This window comes from Suricata suricatta, chromosome 15 (genome assembly GCF_006229205.1).
Source record: "Suricata suricatta isolate VVHF042 chromosome 15, meerkat_22Aug2017_6uvM2_HiC, whole genome shotgun sequence".
NCBI classification, from domain to species: domain Eukaryota; kingdom Metazoa; phylum Chordata; class Mammalia; order Carnivora; family Herpestidae; genus Suricata; species Suricata suricatta.
The window spans coordinates 71,910,454-71,930,762 of record NC_043714.1 but is presented as its reverse complement, the minus strand read 5'-3'; the positions used below and the strand labels follow the sequence as shown (position 1 = coordinate 71,930,762).

Here is a 20,309-nt window from a genome sequence, read left to right as displayed (position 1 = left end):
TATTGGGCCCACCCAGGGATCCATGATAATCTACCTCAGTATCTTTATCCTAATAATATTTGCAAAGTCCCCTTTACCACATAAGCTAGCGTTCACTGCTCTGGGGGCTCAGCATGCAGACATATCTGGGGAACACTGTTCAGCCCACCACAAACGTTAGTTCAAGCAAACTGCTGATTCAAATTAGACACAAATTGTCAAACCAAGTCCTAGTTTTGTTCCATGTCACTGAGCTCATTCAGGTCAATATAAACCAAGCACTTTTGAGTTCTTCTTTTGAATAGATCAACGTATTCTTCGGCATTCCGTTTAATTACTATATCTGTCATGTTTATAGTTTCCTTTGTCTATATCTCCTAAATGTTTTATGGAATTATTTCAAGTGATCATGCTGAGTATGTAGGATTGAAGCAAAAATCTGTAAAAAAGATACACCTTTTACAGCACAGTAAAAGAGAACACAGGTTTGGGGTCAAAACAGAGCTTAATTCTAATCTTGCCCTTCTGACTTTCTTAGTCCAGGTTTCATTATAAAATGGGAGCATCGGTATCTGTTTGTGTGAGGCTTGGCAGAGAGTAAGGAAAGTGATGAATGAAACAACGTAGGAAACAGACGGGAAGCGGTGACCGAGAGGAGCCCAGCACACAGCCACTGCGGCTGGACCGGTCCACACACGGCTAACAAGTACAAGTGCAGAGCAAAAGAGAGGGCGGCCGGCACGCCAGGCAGTCCACTACCTGGTCATTCTGACACGTGAACCAAAGGACCGCGGACAAATACCCTGACAAGCACTCTGAACATGACCTGGATGACAACGTCAGTGTGATGCTCAGCTCCGGGAAGCCCTTACACCTTAACCCACCGTAACTGGGAAGCAGATGGACCAAGTCCAAAGCACTCAGTCATCAGCGAGCCCTGTGACGTCAGGCCGGTCACAACGTCCACAAGAGCCTGTTTTCTCCCCCGTAAAGTGGAATTTATTTCTCTAATCTCAGAGGCCCGTACCAAGTACTGAGAAAAATATGGTCTCTAAATCTGTTGGCACTTACCAAGAACTCGACAAACAGCAGCTCATTATTATTAACAATTATGTGACACTGACAAGTTCTTTACTATCTCCAGAGCCCCTGATGTGTCTTTCGAGATAATCTCCTAACGCAGGACAATCCCTGAAGCCAGGCTGAGGACATGCTCGGTACCTGGAAACATAGTTTTCTGCAGTCCCCCCCAGTCCCTCTGTGGGAGAAAAAGCATCGGCTCCTCCAAGACCTCCACATCCTCATCTCGAAACCTGCAGATGTGTAAGTTGCATGAAGAAGGAAAACTACAAGTTGCAGACAGAACTAAGGCTGTTAACTACCTAATTTTTTTTAACATTTATTTATTTTTGAGAGACAGAGACAGATCACGAGTAGGAGAGGGGCAGAGAGAGAGAGGGACACACAGAATCTGAAGCAGGCTCTAGGCTCCAAGCTGTCAGCACAGAGCCCAATGCGGGGCTCAAATGCACGAACTGTGAGATCATCACCTGAGCCGAAGTCGGACGCTTAACCGAAGATTAATCAGCTAATCTTAAAATGAGCAGATTATCCTGGATTATCCAGGTAACCTCAAGGCAATTACAGAGAGTCTCACAAATGGACAAGAAAAGCAGTAGAGTGGGGCCTACCATGGAGGCAGCATGGACGTTGCAGGCGTCAGAGACAGAGGAAGGGGCCAGGCGCCCAGGGCTGTGTGCAGCCGCCAGCAGCCAGGAGAGTTAGGGAACAGTTTCTCCCCTTCAATCTCCAGAAGAGGACCTAGCCCCTCAGGCCCGCAGACACCTGACGCTGGCCCAGTGAGAACCATTCCAGACTCCTGCTCACTAGAACCCCAGGATAATAAAGCCCCCAAACGCACGGGAATTTGTTACAGTAGCCATAGAACACTGATACATTCTCCCTTCCAGTTTTTCAGTTTTCTTGTAAATAAGTCACAAATAATATCCGAATCTGAAACCTGAAAAGGGAAAGATGAAATAGTTTTTGTTTTCTCTACACAGATGAACCTCACCTTAAAGGTCCTATGAAAATCAGTTCTTTCTGAACTGCACCGATGAGAGATCGGAACAGGGCGTGACTCTTGGCCCTTGCCACGAGGAACCTGACGTACCAAACAATACAAACGGACTCTTGACTATTTACATAGAACAGTACTATTTACTATTTACATAGAACAGTACTCTTTACTATTTACGTAGAACAGTACTATTAAATGACATGACTGAGCAGCCAACTCCAGAGAAGACTTTGTGATTCAAAACTAAGCAAGACACGGTACACACTCCCCTTGGCCACACTGGCTTCGAGTACACGGTTAACTTTCAAGGCGAAGTTTAAAGTGTGAATCCTTTTCTGCACATTGTGATTTTTGTTTAACCAGAAGAAATACTGCTTCTTTGACTTACAGGTGATAGTCATGGAGGCCAGCATTTCCTGCAAACAAGGACCCTGAATTGAGGTACTTAGAAAAGTTTCTCATATTTTTCAAACAGATGGCACAACTGTTTTGGAAAAGGGTTACTCAAGTAGGAAGTGACGACTGTCAAGTGAAATTAAGTGAACTATTAAACTGTGAACTAGCACCTGATGCTTCATTAGTTCCTAGTGTGGTCTGCAGGCAAAGGAGCTGAAAAAGTGCCCATGACACACTCAAATCTCTGGAGGACACCGAGGACCCTCACTGTCCTCCCACATGCTGTGACATCACCACCAGTGAGAAAGAACTGTGGTCCCATGGACTCGTCTGGGCCGCCACCCTGGGGTCAGGCACTGGGAAGTGACCCCTCCAAGGCAAGCAGACAGGAGACTAAGATGTATCCTCAGACGAGGGGACCTTGCCAAGCTTTTCTCCTGGAACTTGCTTTTGGCCCATTCTTACCACGTGGCCATGGCAATAAGAAAGTGGTGCGGTTCTACCCGTTTTGGATGACGTCTCAGCCACCCATGAGAGACCAAACAAGAACCAGGGTCCAATCTCAGGGGTGGGTGGGCGGCAGGGAGCGGACAAGGAGTCCGATCCGCCCCTAAGCCCTAGAGGAGAGGAGGTGGAACAGAGTCTTCCATTCCCGGGGCCAAGAGCAAAAGTGTCTGCCCAGGATGGGGACTGCGCCCTCTGCGTGCACCCCTGGGAACCACTGAGCCAGGGGTCGGGGCTCGGGAGTCACCTTCGGGGGGACTGTGAGGAAGCAACACTCACCAACACATGTGCAAAGAAAGGAGTCATTACAACAGGCATTTGCTGGTGAGAATTGAAAGCCACAACGCCTTACACATAAACTAAACTCTACTGGGAAAGTGTGAACCAACCAGAAGACGTGTGGTGTGAAGAGGAGAAGCCGGAGGAGCCAGGAAGCCCCATGGGCAGAGAAGCCCACGATGCCACACTCCCTACGCTGGCATCAAAGTGGTGCCAGCTCAGAGTTCAAGAAGCTCACAGAGACCCTGCTCTACCTAAGCATCGCGAGCAGTGACAAACTTTAAGATTCCTACTTGAAAAGAAATGCATCACACGTGCACACACAAAAGGCTTTTAAAACATATAGTTTCAAGTATAATTTGCCCTGATGGACTTACATCCTTTATGAAGAAAAGGCAACAACAAAGGGCTTCTTCTCCTTTGCCCAAGACTCCAGTGCTGAGAGGGCCACACGGGTCCCTTTGTCCCTTTCTCTCTTGATTCTGTGCTCTCCCCAGGGAACCTCCTCCTCCACCAAGGCTTCAAACACATGGCCACGCGCTCCTAGAGCAATCTGACGTCTAGGAATGCTACATATAATTCTCCACTCACGTAACTCAAACACTATTAAACCTGTGTTGTTCGACATTCTAAATGATCTTTCTAAGACACACGGCTGACCATGACCTTCTCCAGCATCGCATCCATCAATCATGCTCCAGATTTAAAACACATCCTTACTCCTGGCCCTGCACATTCTAGTCCCTCCCTACCCTTTCCCCCTGCTTCTCAATACATTCCTGCTTTTACTTTACACTCCAGACTAAGAGAAGCCGCTTTCACACGGGTTATTCACTCCATCAACACCGGGTGCCCACGGTGTGCCAGGCACTGTCCTGAGCACTGGAGACCCGGCAGCCTAGACTCTGTTCTGCAGTTCTGAGGCGTGTCACCACATCCTCACAGCCTGGCAGGCAGGCAGCACAGCGCCCGCTTCGACAAACTAGGGAACGGAGTTTGGAGAGGTGAAGGTATGCGCCCAGGGTCAGCACTTCTTAAACGACGAAGTCTGGGGGTGCCTGGGTGGCTCAGTCGGTTGAGTGTCCGACTTCGGCTCAGGTCATGATCTCACAGCTTGTGGGTTCGAGCCTCATGTCGGGCTCTGTGCTGACAGCTCAGAACCTGGAGCCTGCTTCGGATTCTGTGTCTCCCTCTCTCTCTGTCCCTGCCCGCTCATGCTCTATCTCTCTCTGTCTCAAAAATAAATAAAACATAAAAAAAAAAAAATGACGAAGTCTGAGTGCCAGCCCCCAGGCCCGTGCCCACCCTGCCAAGAGGGCCTGAGAAGCAACAGGTCTCTCAAAATCGCTGGAAACTCAAATACGATGAAAGCACTCTTTCTCCATGTTCCTTCACCAAAGCACCTGAGACAGCGCACCCACTGCCCTAAAGCAGAGAAGGAGAATCTGAGGCCAACTGACTCCACATCCCACAAACCCGAGTGAGACCCCGCAACCCCCAGGCCCGGCGCTGGGCCCCGGAGGCCGGATCAAGCACAGTGAGTCACACTTGCTGCCTGAAGGGACTTGGATTCTCGTGGCAGAAACAACTCCCAGTGGACCATCGTCATCTGGAGCATGAGAGATGCGGGGAGGGCGGCCAGGAGGAGGGAGGCCCTAGGGCGGGCGCAGGGACCACAGCGGGAGGGCACGAACTGGCTCCCGGTGCTCTGCCAGCCCACAGCATGTCCCCAGCTGCTCACGTGCCCACGGTCAGTGCTGAGGAGAGACTCGCCTCACAGGGCTGTCACCCTCTGCAGCCGCACCAGGAGTCACACGTTGGTCCAGCCCCTTCCCCAGTCGGATAAACACCCCCAGGTAGTGCCATGGGACCCCAAGTGGGTCTTTACTACAGCACAGCACCCACCGTTTGGCAGTCTCCCTGCCTTTCCATTTCCATGTCCCCACTGGGCAGAAAGCCCCTGGAGCGGGAATAAAGTACGGCCCAGCTCTGTGGCCCAGCACATGGCCCAGCTCTGGGACCCAGCACATGGCCCAGCTCTAGGGCCCGACCCCTGGCGCAGCCTCAGAGCGGGACCCTCTCTGAGTAAGAACCGAACACCCTCCAGCCCGCGGGAAAGGCTGTGGAGAAACACGCAGGCTGCCCGTACTCTTCCACAGGGTCCCCCGCAAGCCAGACGGCGGCCTCCACAAGAGTAAACACGGAAGCCTCGTTAGCAGACAGGGCTGCCTGCACGCCATCCCGCCAACTCCCCAGCCCCAGATGCCCTTTTCTGCTAGGACCCCTTTACTGGAAGTAACTTGGTGCTCTAACACAGAACTCACATGCAGCCTCCTATGTGGATGCTTCCGGAAGTGCATGGTGGGTGTGGCATCTGCGCCCAGGGCCTGCTCCAGGCCCCAAGATTAAGGGACATGAGCACTGCTGGCCTGAAGGACTCCGGAGGAGGTGACTAACTCCGCGTGGCCACAAGATGCCGGGCACTCCACACAACTCTCTGAGGATCATTTTACAGATGCAGAAACTGAGGCTCACAGAGCTTCTTACCACCCGAAGCAACACACCTATTCACCATGTAAGAGCAGAACCCCGGCAGGGCCGAGAGGGCAACAAGACAACGTACGATCTGAATACAGTCAATTTACCATGAAGACACAGGACTTTTATTTTTTCGGTTGCCGTGTTCTCCTGACTCCCTGTAGACCATATACGCAGAGGGCAGGGGGCTGGTCTCCTACCTGCTCAGAACTGATGGTAAACTTCGTGACAGGCAGTGTGTCCAAAGTGCAGACAGTCCCTGTTTCAGGATCTCTACGTGAGTGTGTGAGAGACGCAGTCACGGAGGTGTAACTTCCTCACGACGGCTCTTTCCACGCTTACAGACAACAAACCAGGGGCTCTTGGGTGACTTAGTGGGTTAAGCGTTCGACTCTTGATTGATTTCAGCTAGATCACGATTCCAGGGTCATGAGTTCGAGCCCTGCATCGGGCTCTGTGCTGACGGTGTGGAGCCTGCTTGGGATTCTCTCTCCCTCTCTCTCTCTGTCCCTCCCTGACTTGCGCTCTCTCTCTCTCTCTTTTTTTTTTTAATTTTTTGAATGTTTATTTACTTTTGAGAGACAGAGAGACAGAGTGTGAGCAGGGGAGGGGCAGAGAGAGAAAGCGAGAGAGAGAGAGAGAGAGAGAGAGAGAGAGAGAGAGAGTCTGAAGCAGGCTCCAGGCTCTGAACTGTCAGCACAGAGCCTGACACAGGGCTCGAACTCAGGAACTGCGAGATCATGACTTGAGCTGAAGTTGGACACCCAACCAACCAGGTCACTCAGGTGCCCCCCTCCCTCTCAAAATAAATGAACATTCAAAACAAAATAAATAAACATTTAAAACGAAGAAACAACAAAACAAAAAGCAGTAAAGCGTATTAACCAAATCAAAATCTCATGAGTCACCTCAGGACCTAGAAAAGCAAAGCCAAGGGCAGGCAGAAGACAGCTTGGTACCCCCTCCACCGCCAGATCAGGGCTTCCTACGGAACCTGAGCTGATCTGGGCCACAGAACTTTAAAACCACCGTTCTGGATTCCAGAGAGAGGACTGAGCCCCACTTCATGCTTTTCTGATAAACAATCAGCCCGTCTGCTGACAAACAGACCACTCACGGACACGCTGACAACGGGCTTTTGAATTTGGAGAATTAAAAAGAAAAAAAAAGTCAGCAATAACTAGAGGTCGGATTTATTTTAGCGTCATCAGAGACACTTTAAATTGATTTGATTTGCATCTTTATGCTTACAGCGCTGCTATCTGAATACCCTGGTGCCCGGGTTTTCTCCGTGCCTCACATTACCCCGGATCATTGTCACCGTGCATCAGCAACAGGTGGTCTTTCCTAGTGACACACTCTTCTCTGAGGCTGGCTTCACCCCCTGACAAAATCCATTCATCACTGCTGTCACAAAATCCCTTTTTTAATAAATCAGAGAAATAAATTAAAGAAAATTGGGAAGAAACAAACGTATTCTGAGATAAGAAAAGGAGTTTAATTTTGAGATTTTTCACCCAGTTGATGGGTGCTGGAGTTCTGCCTTTCATCTAAAGACCTCACAGAACAGAGCTATGCTTGACCAGAGCAGGGGCCCTGTGTAATGCCTGCAAGTTAGGCTCTGCCTTGAGATAGGCCTTTATTAAAAAAAAAAAAAAAGGTAGCCATGGGGGCGCCCGGGTGGCTCAGCCATGATCTCACAGTTCATGAGTTCTCAGCCATGATCTCACAGTTCATGAGTTCTAGCCCCGGTCCGGGTCTGCTGACAGCTTCAGAGCCTGGATCCTGCTTCCAATTCTGTGTCTCCTTCTCTCTCTGCTCCTCCCCCACTTGTGCTGTCTCTGTCTTTCTCTCTCAAAAATAAACGAAACCTTAAAAAAATAATAGAAAACAAAGAAAAAGAAGAGGAGCCATGTTATGATGACAATGTAAACACCCTCAGGAGTTTTATGAAATTGTTTTTCCTTATTATTACTTTGCATATTGTGCATATTATGCATTTAAATGACTCCGATCTTGCAAATTAGGACCTCAACAAACTGTCAGGTCGGAAGAAGTCGGTATCTAAAAGAGCCACATGAGGGAACGAGTGGTCTAACAGTTATCATTACTTGCCTGCCCAGGGAGCTGGGACAGCGCCCCTGCCGTGGGTGGCGTCACAGAGAAGCCGTATGGCCTGGTGTCCGCTCTCTCGGGCTGAGAACGAGGGAGGGCCGGCGAGCCACGCCCACGGCCCAAGCCTGCACCTGCGCATACCGCGAACTAGTGCGGTGAGGACACCATCGTCCTCGTGCGTGTCCCTGTGTCTCCGGCTGCTCTTCCGCTGCCGCAGCAGGCTGAGTGCAGCGCACGGCCCACAGAATGTTCGCTCCTGGCCACTTGGTGAGTCCACAGGCCGACTCGGAGCCACACAGGAGGACAAGGACAATACAGGTGCAGACACGCGTCATCTCCCGCTCTGTGCAGTGGCGCAGCCCGGCAGCAATGACGCGCCAGTAGTCCACCCCAGACCTGGAGGCTTGAAGACCGCGCCGCACTCTGAGAAGCTAGGCACCTCGGCAGAAACGGCTAATTGCAGGGCTGCGCCACAGGAAATACGAGCCGTGCCTGGCACAAAATGCCATTGAGAGGGGCACCTGGGGGGCTCAGTCAGTTAAGCTTCAGGCTTTGGCTCACGTCATGATCTCACAGTTCGTGGGTTCGATCCCGCGTTGGGCTCTGTGCTGGCAGCTCAGAGCCTGGAGCCTGCTTCGTATTCTGTGTCTCCCTCTCTCTCTGACCCTCTCTTGCTCACACTGTCTCTCTCTGTCTCTCAAAAATAAATAAAAAACATTTTAAAAAAAATTTTTAAATGCTGTTAAGAGGTTAAAAAAAATTAGGGGCGCCTGGGTGGCTTAGTCGGTTGAGTGTCTGACTTTGGCTCAGGTCTTGATCTCACAGTTCGTGGGTTCAAGCTCCCCATCAGGCTCTGTGCTGACAGCTAGCTCAGAGGCTGGAGCCTGTCTTCCGATTCTGTGTCTCCTTCTCTCTCTGATCCTCCCCTACTCAGGCTGTCTCTCTCTCTCAAAAATAAATTTTTTAAAAATTTAAAAATTTACAAAATATTCAAAAGACATATAGGATGCTCCTTTCAATTAGACCCAGGAGCCAGGGTAAAGGGCTTCCCAATGACCAAAGCTGGGACAATTTAATTGTCAGTTTATGTAGTGATTAGCAAAGGATTATAACCAGTTGGATCAAAGAAGAATCCCTGAAATTATATAGTCAGATGACAGATGGAAAGAGGGAGGGGAGGAAGGAAAGGAAAAATGAACATGTTCCCTCCAACAGAATGTCAACCAACCAGTGTCGATGGAAGGACTGAATTAGAAAATCGGCACTTTGGGGGCACCTGGGTGACTCCATCAGTTAAGCAGCCAGCTCCTAATTTCGGCTCAGGTCATAATCTCACGGTTCATAGGTTCAAGCCCTGTGTCAGGCTCTGAGCTGAGAGCATGGAGCCTCCTTGGGATTCTCTCCCTCTCTCTGCCCCTCCCCCATGCTCGCTCACTCTCCTCTCTCAAAATAAAATTAAAAAAAAAAAAGAAAGAAAATCTCCAGCTTACAAGTAACAGAGTAACAGTTCAGGTACAAAACATTAATGAACGCTAAGCTCTGTGAGGGAGAATGTATAACGCGGAACCGAGTATTTACAAGTACCTCCCCACTGAGGCACCAATCACTTACAAAAGCAAAACAGTATCTTCGCAGTGGAGATAACTGGCAGGACCTTAACCAAGTAATGGAACCCGTCATCATCAGGCCCAGGACGAAGTGACAGGGACAGCGTGTGCCTCCTAATCGGAGTGCTGAGCAGGACACACGTCACCTCAGGGGAAGTCCTGACTCGGAGATTAAGGAAACGGACAGCCCAAGTCGAGGGACGTTCTGCCACACGCCTGGTCTGCGTGGGCATCGAACATGCGCGACCTGAGAGGTGAAGGCAGACACAGGATCCCTCCCAAGCTGAGGGACTACAAGACCCTTAACAGCTGGACGCTCTGGGATCTTGAACCTGATCCCCAACACGGGCCGTGGTTGAGACAGTCGAGTGAGACAACGGTCAGCCTCCTAGACGTGATGGCGCTTCTCCAGGACTGCAGCTATGTCAGAGAAAGTGCACACTGAAGCAGTCACATTTTTAGGGGTGAGGGGAGACAAGACGGGCACCTTACCCCCCAGCGGGCCAGGAACATACATCAGTACACGCACGGATGGGAAGGCAGGTGTGGGACAGCACTAACTGGGGAACCCAGACAAACGGGCCTACGGGACCTCTTAGCACTATTTTTTCAACTTTTGTTCTAAAACTGTTTCCGAATAAAAGTGTTCAATGCCTAGAATGAGAATGAGAAGTAAAGGTCTTAACAACGGGAGGGGAAGAGAAGAGAGACAAGCAAGTAACTACCATGGAGCAACAGGGACAGAGGTGCTACGGAAACACAGGGGGGCCCGGGGCTAAGCATTATCTGCGGGGTCAGAGATGGTCTGTGACCCTGACCAAGTCCTTTTACCCCCATGAGGAGTTGGGGGTCCGGCCCCGCCCCTGTCTGGAGAGGACTCCTCCTGGCCCCAAGATGAGCTGAAGTCATCCTGAGTCCCAGATCCTCTCCGCATCCCCTCCCACAGCAGGAGCGCACCCCGAGAATCGTTCCCTGTGTGCTTATCGCGCCCCCTGGACTGCAGATTGCTTGATAAAAGATGAGGCGCGAAGATGGTGATGGCGGCGGTGACGATGGTGACGATGGTGACGAAGGCAGGAGCAGCCGTCTACCCTGCGCTTAGTCCCTACTCGGCAGGACACTATACATCCTGTCACACACGGACTCCACCCAGGCTTCGTTTCTTTTTTTAAAAAACCATCTTATAGCCATGGAAACTGAGGCCGAGCGGGGGTCAGGAATCCAAGGGCACACCACAGAGAAGTGGCTCAAGCCTGTGTGCCCTCAGGGTCCCCCTTGTACCAGCTCGTCTGAACCGCACCCAGCTCTCCCAGGCGGCAGTGGCTTGCGCGGACAGGCACACGGAGGGAGAAAGGGGCCCCTCTAAGTCCTCTGCTCTGTTTGCAATATGCTGAGCACACCCGAACTCAGGCAAGGAGCAGAGGGGCCCCGCGGTAGGAGGAGGGGGCCGGCCACTGCGCTGGCGCACAACCAAGAACTGATGTGGGAAATTCAGACATAAGAGACGCGACCCGAGGAAGAGGAACACAAACGCGGAGTGATCTCATGTGAGATGTACCAAACATGTCCTGTGTGTTAAAAACATAGAGGGGTGCCTGGGTGGCTCAGTCAGTTAAATGTCCAACTTCCGCTCAGGTCACGATCCCACACTCCATGAGTTCAAACCCCGCATCAGGCTCTGTGCTTCAGATTCTGTGTCTCACTCTCTCTGCTCCTCCCCTGCTCGCTCTCGCTCTCTCTCGCTCTCTCAAAAATTAAAAAGCATTAATTATTTTTTTAATGCAGAGTAAAACTCAGTACATTAGGGGTGCCTGGGTGGCTCAGTCGGCTGAGCGTCCGGCTTCAGCTCAGGTCATGATCTCACGGTTTGTGGGTTTGAGCCCCGCGTTAGGCTCTGTGCTGACAGCTCAGAGCCTGGAGCCTCCCTCAGATTCTGTACATCCCTCTCTCTCTGACCCTCCCCTGCTGACACTATCTCTCAAGAATAAATAAAAAAACATTTTAAAAAATTAAAACTAAATACATATAAAATCCTGGTCATTCCACCTTAACGACCTAGGAGGCAGGCATTACCGCCCTGTGTAGACAAGGAAGTGACTGGCCCAGAACACACAATTCAATCTAGCAGTCAGGCACTTAACAAATATTGGTTGAATAAACGAATAAATTGAAAGAAACCTCAGTGTCCACTGCTGAAGGCGTGCGGACTCTTTCTGGTATTCTGCTCTGCTAACATCACTAGAGAGGTAACCGTGTCATTGTCCGAAGCTCCTCTCTTGGGGTTTCGGACAGGACTGGACAGCCCTGACCCGGGGGGAGGCAGGCGTTCCCAGGCCGGCCGGCACAGCCCTGGCTGGCACCGTAGGCTTGGGTCACCAGTCGGGACCGTGACTCACGTGCTCCAAGGCCAACAGCAGCCCGTCACCTTCCCCCACCCAACAAACCAACCCATGCGGGGCCCGGAGCCGTAAATCAGCCCATCCTAACGCCTGCCTTGAATCAAGTTTTCAGTTCAATGCTTTGGGGACAGTTTTTCTGTAGGGCATGGAAGTCCTGTCCCGTGACCTTGCCCGGCTCTGCACCCCGTGCCCTGCACTTGCTTGTCGACACAGCAAACACGGAGCCGGAACCAAGGCCCCGGCAGCCGCGCCTGGCACTCCCGAAGCTGTCAGGGGTGCCCAGGGAGCAGCAGTCACGATTCTCGGCGCACCGAGGAGAGCTGCAGGGCGTGCCTTTTAAAATTAGAATGATGAAAGGCTGATAACTGATCCAGGGGCAGCGACAGCAACAGGGACAGTGACACCGGCTGGCTGATGATCCAGCTCCGAGCAGCTCCCGGGCGGGACCAGAGCGGAAGCAGCTGTGCGCAGCGCCATCTAGTGGAGCCGCAGCAGAGCACACGCGTGCCGACTGAGGGACCGTGACGCCCAGCTAACTGCGCCTGCTCCCCGCCCGCTGTGCTGCTGTGCTGCTCCCCAGGACTGCTGACCAACCCGGTCCGCGGGAGAGGGACATCGGAAAGGGTGCTCTCACGTCCGCACGCCCTTCATCATACCAAGGAAGGACATCAGTGATAAGCCAGGACACTTCTAAAGTCCTTAAAATAGCCACAGGGGCTGATTGGCAAAGCACTATAGAAATGTACATTTCCACTCCAGGGAAGGGGCCCTGCTTGTGGGGAGGGGCTGCCGAGTGTCCACCGTGGTTGCGGTGGGCAGTCACAGAGCTGCTTGCGGAGGCCTCGTCTGCTCATTGAAGCTTCTCACCTACAGAACCTAGACCAGCACCGTAAAAATCCAAGTGCCAACTTGGCACAGGAGCTTCCTAAGAACGAGTCTATTTTTCCTGGATTTTAAGACTACTCTCATTCTAAGACTACTCTCATTCTAATAACAAAAAATGAGCCTGAGAACCAGAACTAGACGCTTAAGTTATGACACGTTTTATGTCTGAAAACTGACCCAGCGCACACACACGGTCTCAGGCCGTTGCATAAAGACAGCAGGTGACATTCGCGAAGCACCTGCTACGTGTTAGACACTGCACTTATCCCATGTCTAGAACAACAGACCCATGAAGGAGGTGTAAGTGCTCCCATTTTACAGATACGAAACTGAGGCTCCTTCTGTAGCAGCTCCTCCCTTGTTAAATAACAGCGTTTCCCACATAAATGCCATCCACCACACCCACCATGCGGCCGCTGGTCACAAAGTTCCTGCCCCGTTTTGCCAGGCCACTGCCTGCCCCTCTGGACAGTGTGCGGTCTGCCCTGCTCACAGACCACCGGGCCAACACAGGGCAATTAATCTTCAGAGCAGCATGACAGAGAATGTCCATGGAAGTCACAGGTGAAAAGCAACCTCTTCTGGGTGCTCCCAGGGAACGTGCCCAGTGTCCTGGGGGCGGGCAGGCAAGGTTTACATCCTGGTTTGCCACTTAGCTGTCTGACCTTAGGCAAGCTGTTTGTCCTTCATGCCCTCAGTTTTCTCACCTGTACAATAAGGTAAAACCGATTTACTCTTTTAACACTGTTAGAAAAACTCAATGAAATAATGGACATAAAGCTTCTAACCCAGAAAAACCCCCTTGATGAATGGTAACTATTACTATTAGCAAGTGCAAGGCAAGGTTATTCCAACCTCCTCCCCACCCCCACCTCACTGCCATCACAGAATTAAAACCACTGTCTGTGGGAATATGTTCTTGTATGTTCTTGGCACTCTTTTTCCCTTCGCTTTTTGAGCCTATTTTTAGAAAATGGAGACTTCCTAAACATACCATAGACTGACTAAAAATCTGTGTCATCCTTTCAACCAAGTGTTCCTATGACACAGTATTAAAATACAAAGAGCTCTGTGCCTCTGAGAGGTTCCTTCAAGACCCACAGAGTGTTATCAAGAACCTGACTTAGGGGCACCTGGGTGGCCCAGCTGGTTAAGCATCTGACTCTTGATTTCGATCTCATGGTTCGTGAGTTCGAGCCCCACATCGGGCTCTGCACTGATCGTGCGAGCCTGCTTGGGATTCGCTTGCTCTCAAAATAAATGAATAAACTTACCCCAAAAAAAAGTAACTCAGTCACTTTCTACAGGGAAAGTTTTCCTGGTCCCTCCCTGACCAGTGGGACACAGGTAATTAAAATCCTTGACTTGAATGCCCGCCGCGGACGGAAAGCTGCTGGCGAGCAGAGCAAGAACGTGAACACGCCTTTTTGATAAGGCACGTTTCAGGAGCCCACTTCTTAAAATTCATCATCACCAAGGGAAATCCCTAGCTGGCTTCTACTATAACAAACTTTTATTTAAAAATGTCGACTTCTGTCCTTTTGTCTCGTTTCTTGAAGTATCCTATCAAAACACGGCAAACCGGAGTTAAAATCTCAGCCCAACTAATTAAAGCTGTGCACCCTGACTGGGCGAGCTACTTCTCAGTGGTGAGACTCAGATGCGCCACCAGGAAAAACAGAAGAGGCTAAGACCCCCTCCCTCGCAAGATCTTTGAGGCGTCAGGAGATGATGCGCAGGAAGCACCGGCACAGACGCCCTCGATTTGGCAGCTTTCATCATCAACATCATCCTCCCCAATGCTAAGGAACTCTTCTGTTTTTTGGTAAAAAATGTAAACCCTTCCATCCTCACTGGGCGGGGAGATGATGACAAGCCACGGGGCCCTGTGAGGCCGGAGCGGCTGTCAGCGCCCATAGGATCCGCAGCCCCGGCTGCTCTTGCACTTGGGCACCTGCCTGCCAGCCGCCGGGAAGCCCTAGTCCTTCAGGTTCAGGTACTGGGCAGGCGCATGTGCCATGATACCAGGGCTCCCAATTTCTGCCTTTAAGAAAGTGCATTCAGGAATTCAGGCAAGGAAAGCTAACAGTACGAGAACGTACTGCCTTTATCAGCTCCTTGCGAAAGATGAAAAGTAAATAAACATCTGATTCAAAGCAGATCTGCTGACATCTCGTGATCTCCCAGAGAAGGACCCCGGCGGGTTCTACCCTACATGCGGCGCTGGGGCCTTCGGCTGGGTCCCCCTGCTGCCTCTCACCGAGCGCCTCTGTCATCTGTGTCCACGGGGCCCGTGGAGACTCCATCCCTGCCCCTGTCAGGCCTGAGTCATGCGCCTCTAGGAACACGAACACGGGACACTGAAACGACCAGGGGAGCCAGGTGCCGGGAGTCACAGGAGGTGCTTAGGACGGGGAGGGAAGGGAGGGGGTGCCTGCCCGGAAGCTGCCCTCGCCATGGAGATGGAGGGCCCAGCAACGCAGTGTGCACCGAGCGGGCCACTGGACACCTGCACCAGCTGCTCTGGGACAGAAGGGCAATCCAGACCCATCTAGGGGGAGGGATGGGGTCGCGGGAGATAACCTAGAGCACAAAGTCCCGGGGAGAAGGGTGAGAACGCATGCTAAGGCACCTCTCTCAGTACCGGCACCGTTGCTGACAGCCACCCCGGGCTGCCCTGCACCCCTGCAGGCCGGTGAGGTTCCAGAAAACAACACTGCCTGCACCTTCACGCGTGTCACCGGGCTAAGTCACTTCCGTCATCGGGAGTCTCAGTTTCTACAACTGGGACACTGGGCTGATAACGTCTACATTTCTGGGTTGTTCCCAGAATTCAGATTGCAGGCAAGACCAGGCACAGAGAAGAGCCTTGAAAATGTCGCTAGGCCGACTGAGGTAAACCACCTCGTCACTCAGCACTTCAAATGGACAGCCGAAGGACAGCTGAAGACATTCCCTGGGCAACCCGAGGGCGTCTGCGCACTTGAAGCTCACGCTCAAATTAAGACATAGGAGAGGCTCACTTCTCAGAAGCAGAGTCTGCTTTCTTCCCTCGCCACCTCAGGACCCGGAACAAGGACCCAGCACGGCAGCTCCGGGACCGGGCACCAGGACCCGGCACGGCAGGTTCTCAATAAGCTCGTCACACTACTGACCCGCCAACACCGTTAACTCAGGATCACTGGATCACTTCCAATCATAACGCACTACCGGAAACTCAGAAATGGTCTCCAAAAAACAACAACAACAACAACTCTGAAAACATTATAAGAAAAACAATTAAAAACTAAAAAAAAAAAAAAAAAAACAACAACAACACAACCTCCTTTGGGTGAAAGAGAAAAATCACACACTTCTAAATATAATTCTGCAACTTCCATTCTCCTTCGTCTCTCTTACTCCACACGTCTGACAACATTCAAGCAAATTGCAAACGTTTTCCAAAAGGGGTCACCAAAACTGACACTTTAAGCCGTCAGGTTTTGTTGAACAAAGAGACGCACGTCGGGCTAAGTAATGAGCCTCCCCTCATATGTGTTTACCCCTCACATATATGCTCAGTAGTGCTAAGGGCACTGATCCCAGAGAAATGGATGTAATATGAAAAATGACAATCTTGAAATGCCAACAGAGAACTTTATCCATCTGGACACAGACTGCCTTAATCCTGACTCCTTTGCTCCACTTCCTCTTGTTACCAACCACTAGATGTAACTTGGCAGCCAATCAGCCACCAATCCACATATTATCTCAGATAATTAAAAATACAGGGTTATGTAATCTTATTTAATGGTTACTTGGCTTGGATTGTGAGCCATCCAAAGCAGTACCAGAGAGCTGGATGAAATTATAATGCATTAGACATTTCTAAAGATGTTTTTACTAAGAGTCAGCACATCCCCGACTAGCAAGTATAATACAAAACATGGAACACTACTTTCATCTCCAGTTAACCTCCCTGGCAAGAAACAGGCAGTGTGAACTCCTTCCAGAGGGCGTGGGAGATGGGGAGAGATACCAAAGCCTACCTTCTTCAATTCGGTTTTAACATCAAGTAAACAGTGACCATTCCGTTTGGTAGAAAAACAAAAGTGCTCGGTGTTGAGAGGGTGGGGGGAGGAGAGCCAGTTAGCCCGAGAAAATAAGTCAGCAGCTGACACTCACCGTCACACACAAGCCTGGAGAAAGTAGGGAAGCTGAGCTCTGTGAGCCCAGGGGCACACATCTTGATGTTGTCCCGGCTCAAGTTCTTACTTAAGATGACCAGAAAAAAATAATCCAGCGCGGAGGTTGATCAATGTTTACAACCACCGAATTTTTTTAAAATGGCAACATCTCATTTATAAACGGTTTCATTATCATAATGTGTTGATTACTAAAGTAGTAAGCTGGGCACAGGAGGGCTTTAATTCAAAAGTGCCTCTTGGCCGGAGCATTAAAATCCTGTAGGATAAGCCTACTTATACATGTTTGTTTCTTCAAACGGACCACTAGTTAAGTATTGAAAGACACTTTTTTAGAAAATCAAGATACGTCAACCAGAAAAGGGCATATTAATTACATTGATCCCTACAGGATTTTACATTAGCGTGTGTTTCAGGCTATCTTTGCAAAACGGAACAAACTGCATGAACAATGGCCTTAAGAGACAGAAGACCTGCGTTCAAATTCAATCTCAGCTGCCCCCAAACTTGCACAGCTGGGCTCCTCAGTCACCTCCCCCGAAAAACAGAGGTCAACGTCGCCCTCCGAGGAGTCCAGGTGTGAGACAGGAAGCGGACGGCACGAGCGTGTGTCTAAGAGCCCCGTAAACGTGAACACACCACGTGCACGCCAGGTATGGGGCTCAGGGCTGGCCGCGGTCACGCACATTAGTGCAGGAAGCCTAATTCCAGCGTCGAGACTCAGAATAAACTCTGAAAAAAAAATGCTTTCTTTCAGAGGTAGAGAGTCAATAAAACAGCTAAATATGAATAAAAAATGCTTTTCTATAAGCACTATCAAGATGGTTATCAGATTCAAAGTCAAAGTTTTCTAATCACCATTCAGATTCAGACCTAAGACACTATTTCAAGAGGTGCACTTGTAATTCTGAAGTTACATAATTGAGCATAATTAATATTTTAAATGATAAGGCTTTGCATTCTGGATTTCAGCGTATGATTTAAGAGGAAAACATTCTAGTCCGAAGTAATCTAAATTAACAGTCACAAGAGCATCGGAGTAGCACCTTTTCCTTCCGTCACATAACTGTTCAATGTGAAAAGTGTACTCCTTAACACAAATTAAATTTTTTATGGAAAAGTAAGGTGATTGGGTTTAACATCTAAAAAAAATACTAAACGGTAGTAACGTTGTCCAATATGTATTTCAAGTAACCAGAAGCCACTGACACTAGTAAAAACACACACCAAAAAAAAACTCCCAAATTTTTGAATGTACGGTTTTAGCAACACAGTACTATGGTAACACAGCACGGAGGGGAAAAAAAAATCTGACTTTCAAAATAAGATAACTCATTACACTTGTACTTCAGCTGTTTCCCTAATTCACCACAGCATAACTTTAATTCGGCTTCTTTCTTCAGAAAAATGCACTTGATTCCACAATCTCGACTATTTCTAACGCCACTGATCTCACACCACATACAGGAAATTTCTTTCGCAGAAAAGACATTCAGCAGGCAACAACAGATATATGTAAATCAGAAAGCAAGGAGTGCAAACTTGACTGCAGAACTGTTCAGAAGAGCCTGGGAATACAGCTTAAAATTCCTTTTCCCCAATTTAAGAATGGTATAAAGCCCATTACTTTTACACAAGCCCCTTTTACTCAAGAAATAAAAAATAAGCCTGCAATTAAAATCAGATGGGAAAGCTCCGTCAACCGATTTCTGCTCAACAATTCAGATGGCATGCATGCTTAAATTCTTGGAGACTCGGAGTCCCTCCACTCAAGCCAGGAGGCAGTCTATGACACACCCTACTCTGAAGAATGGCTGAAACAGGCAAATGCTGGAGGCTGCTGTTCTAAAATATAGACATCTGTATACAAATGGAACATGTCTGCCTCTTCTTTCACTTCCAACAATCAAAGAGCCAGGGTCTGCATTAAGACCGGCAGACCGGATTTAATTCGGGAACCACAAACGGTCACTGCACGGAGTGATTCACGCAAAAGGTAAAAGATCTGACCAGGTAATGCTTCTGTCGTGGCCCAGAGAAGCAGCAGACCAGTAGCCCCCAAGCCCACCTTCATCTGAAATGTGGGCGGCAGACACTGAAGGACCGGAGCACCGCTCTGGGGAAGGAAGGCTTGATTCACCATCCATCCCGGATCAACTCAGGAAGCTCTAGGAAGAACAAGCCATGAAACCCTGTCCTGGGTTAGGCGCGCCTCCATATGGCCCTGGATCCTGGTGCCCTCTGCTTCCCAGGACGGTTCAGTCCCTGGACTGGCCAGAGCAGTGCTAAAACAGCACAGACAGAAAAGACCCCTTCCTGGTCCGGTCTTCTGAACCCCTCACCAGCCTCCAGTGAGGGTGACCCACCCGGAGCGTCCCAAAGAAAAGATACACAAGCCAAGAAGGGGGCTCTTGCTTGGGCCTCTTCTCAGCTCGCAAGCCTTGGCAGGAGCTGCCCACCCCCAGGGAGGGCAGACCACCTTGCAGGGCGCGGATAACCTGGGCATGGGAGAAAAAGATACAGGAGAGGAACTGGGCTCTGCCACTAGGACCGCTGGGTCCGTTGGGGACTGACCCCAAACCGCCCCCAAGGTCCTCAAACTTCGCTAACAATAAAGGCACCTGTTCCCTTCACCTTTTGTGCATTTCATCCCTTCAAATCCTTCCATTTTGCTCCAGCTCTTTCTCCAGCTCCCTGGACAAACCAAACACACGAGGATGCCGAGTCCCTCACAAACTCCCCTCCAATGAGATCATTCAACCCCCGCCCCACCGAAGCCCCCAGATGTTCGCCGTCCCCCACCCACAAGTTTACCTCCGGTATCCTCGAGTCCCCAAAGATCTTCCAGTCTCCTCCGAACGCCCCAGCCTTCTGCCCACCCCCCACCCCGACCCGGCCGACTCTCCGCAAGGCACACACATCGTTTTCCCCCGGTGGTCCCATATCCTCCCAGGTCCCCACCCAAACGCCCCCCAGATTGCTACCTGGGTCCCCCCCCCGCCTCCCCAGCTCTGCTTCCAGCCAGCCCCCGGGTCCGCCTCCCCAGCGCCCCGCGTCCCCACCGGATCCCGAGCCTCCCCGGTCCCCGAGTCGCCCCGGCAGCCACTCCCCCGGCCCCAACGGCCACCGGCGACAGTTAGCCCGCCGGCGTGCGCCCTCACCTTGGTTCACCAGCCGCAGAGCGTGCGTGAAGGAGGGGTCCAGGGAGTCCTTCTCCGCCATCAGCTCCGGCAGGTACTTCTCCTCCATGCTCTCCGGCCGCCGGGCCCGGGACGCCGACGCGCGGCGGGCGAGCAGCGGCGGCCCCGCGCCCCCCGACCCCGCCCGCGCCCCAGCGGCGCGC

At 50.8% G+C, this 20,309-nt stretch overlaps 1 protein-coding gene across 1 annotated transcript in view; it reads right to left on the bottom strand.

Moving 5' to 3' along the window:
• KHDRBS3 (KH RNA binding domain containing, signal transduction associated 3) overlaps nucleotides 1-20,280 on the bottom strand; it is a 117,606-nt gene extending 97,326 nt beyond the window's left edge. Inside the window, exon 1 of the mRNA XM_029923331.1 lies at nucleotides 20,128-20,280. Within this exon, the coding sequence (XP_029779191.1) occupies nucleotides 20,128-20,215 (88 nt within the window). The 5' untranslated portion in view covers nucleotides 20,216-20,280. The remainder of the gene's footprint in view (nucleotides 1-20,127) is intronic.
• Nucleotides 20,281-20,309: the final 29 nt, after the last annotated feature.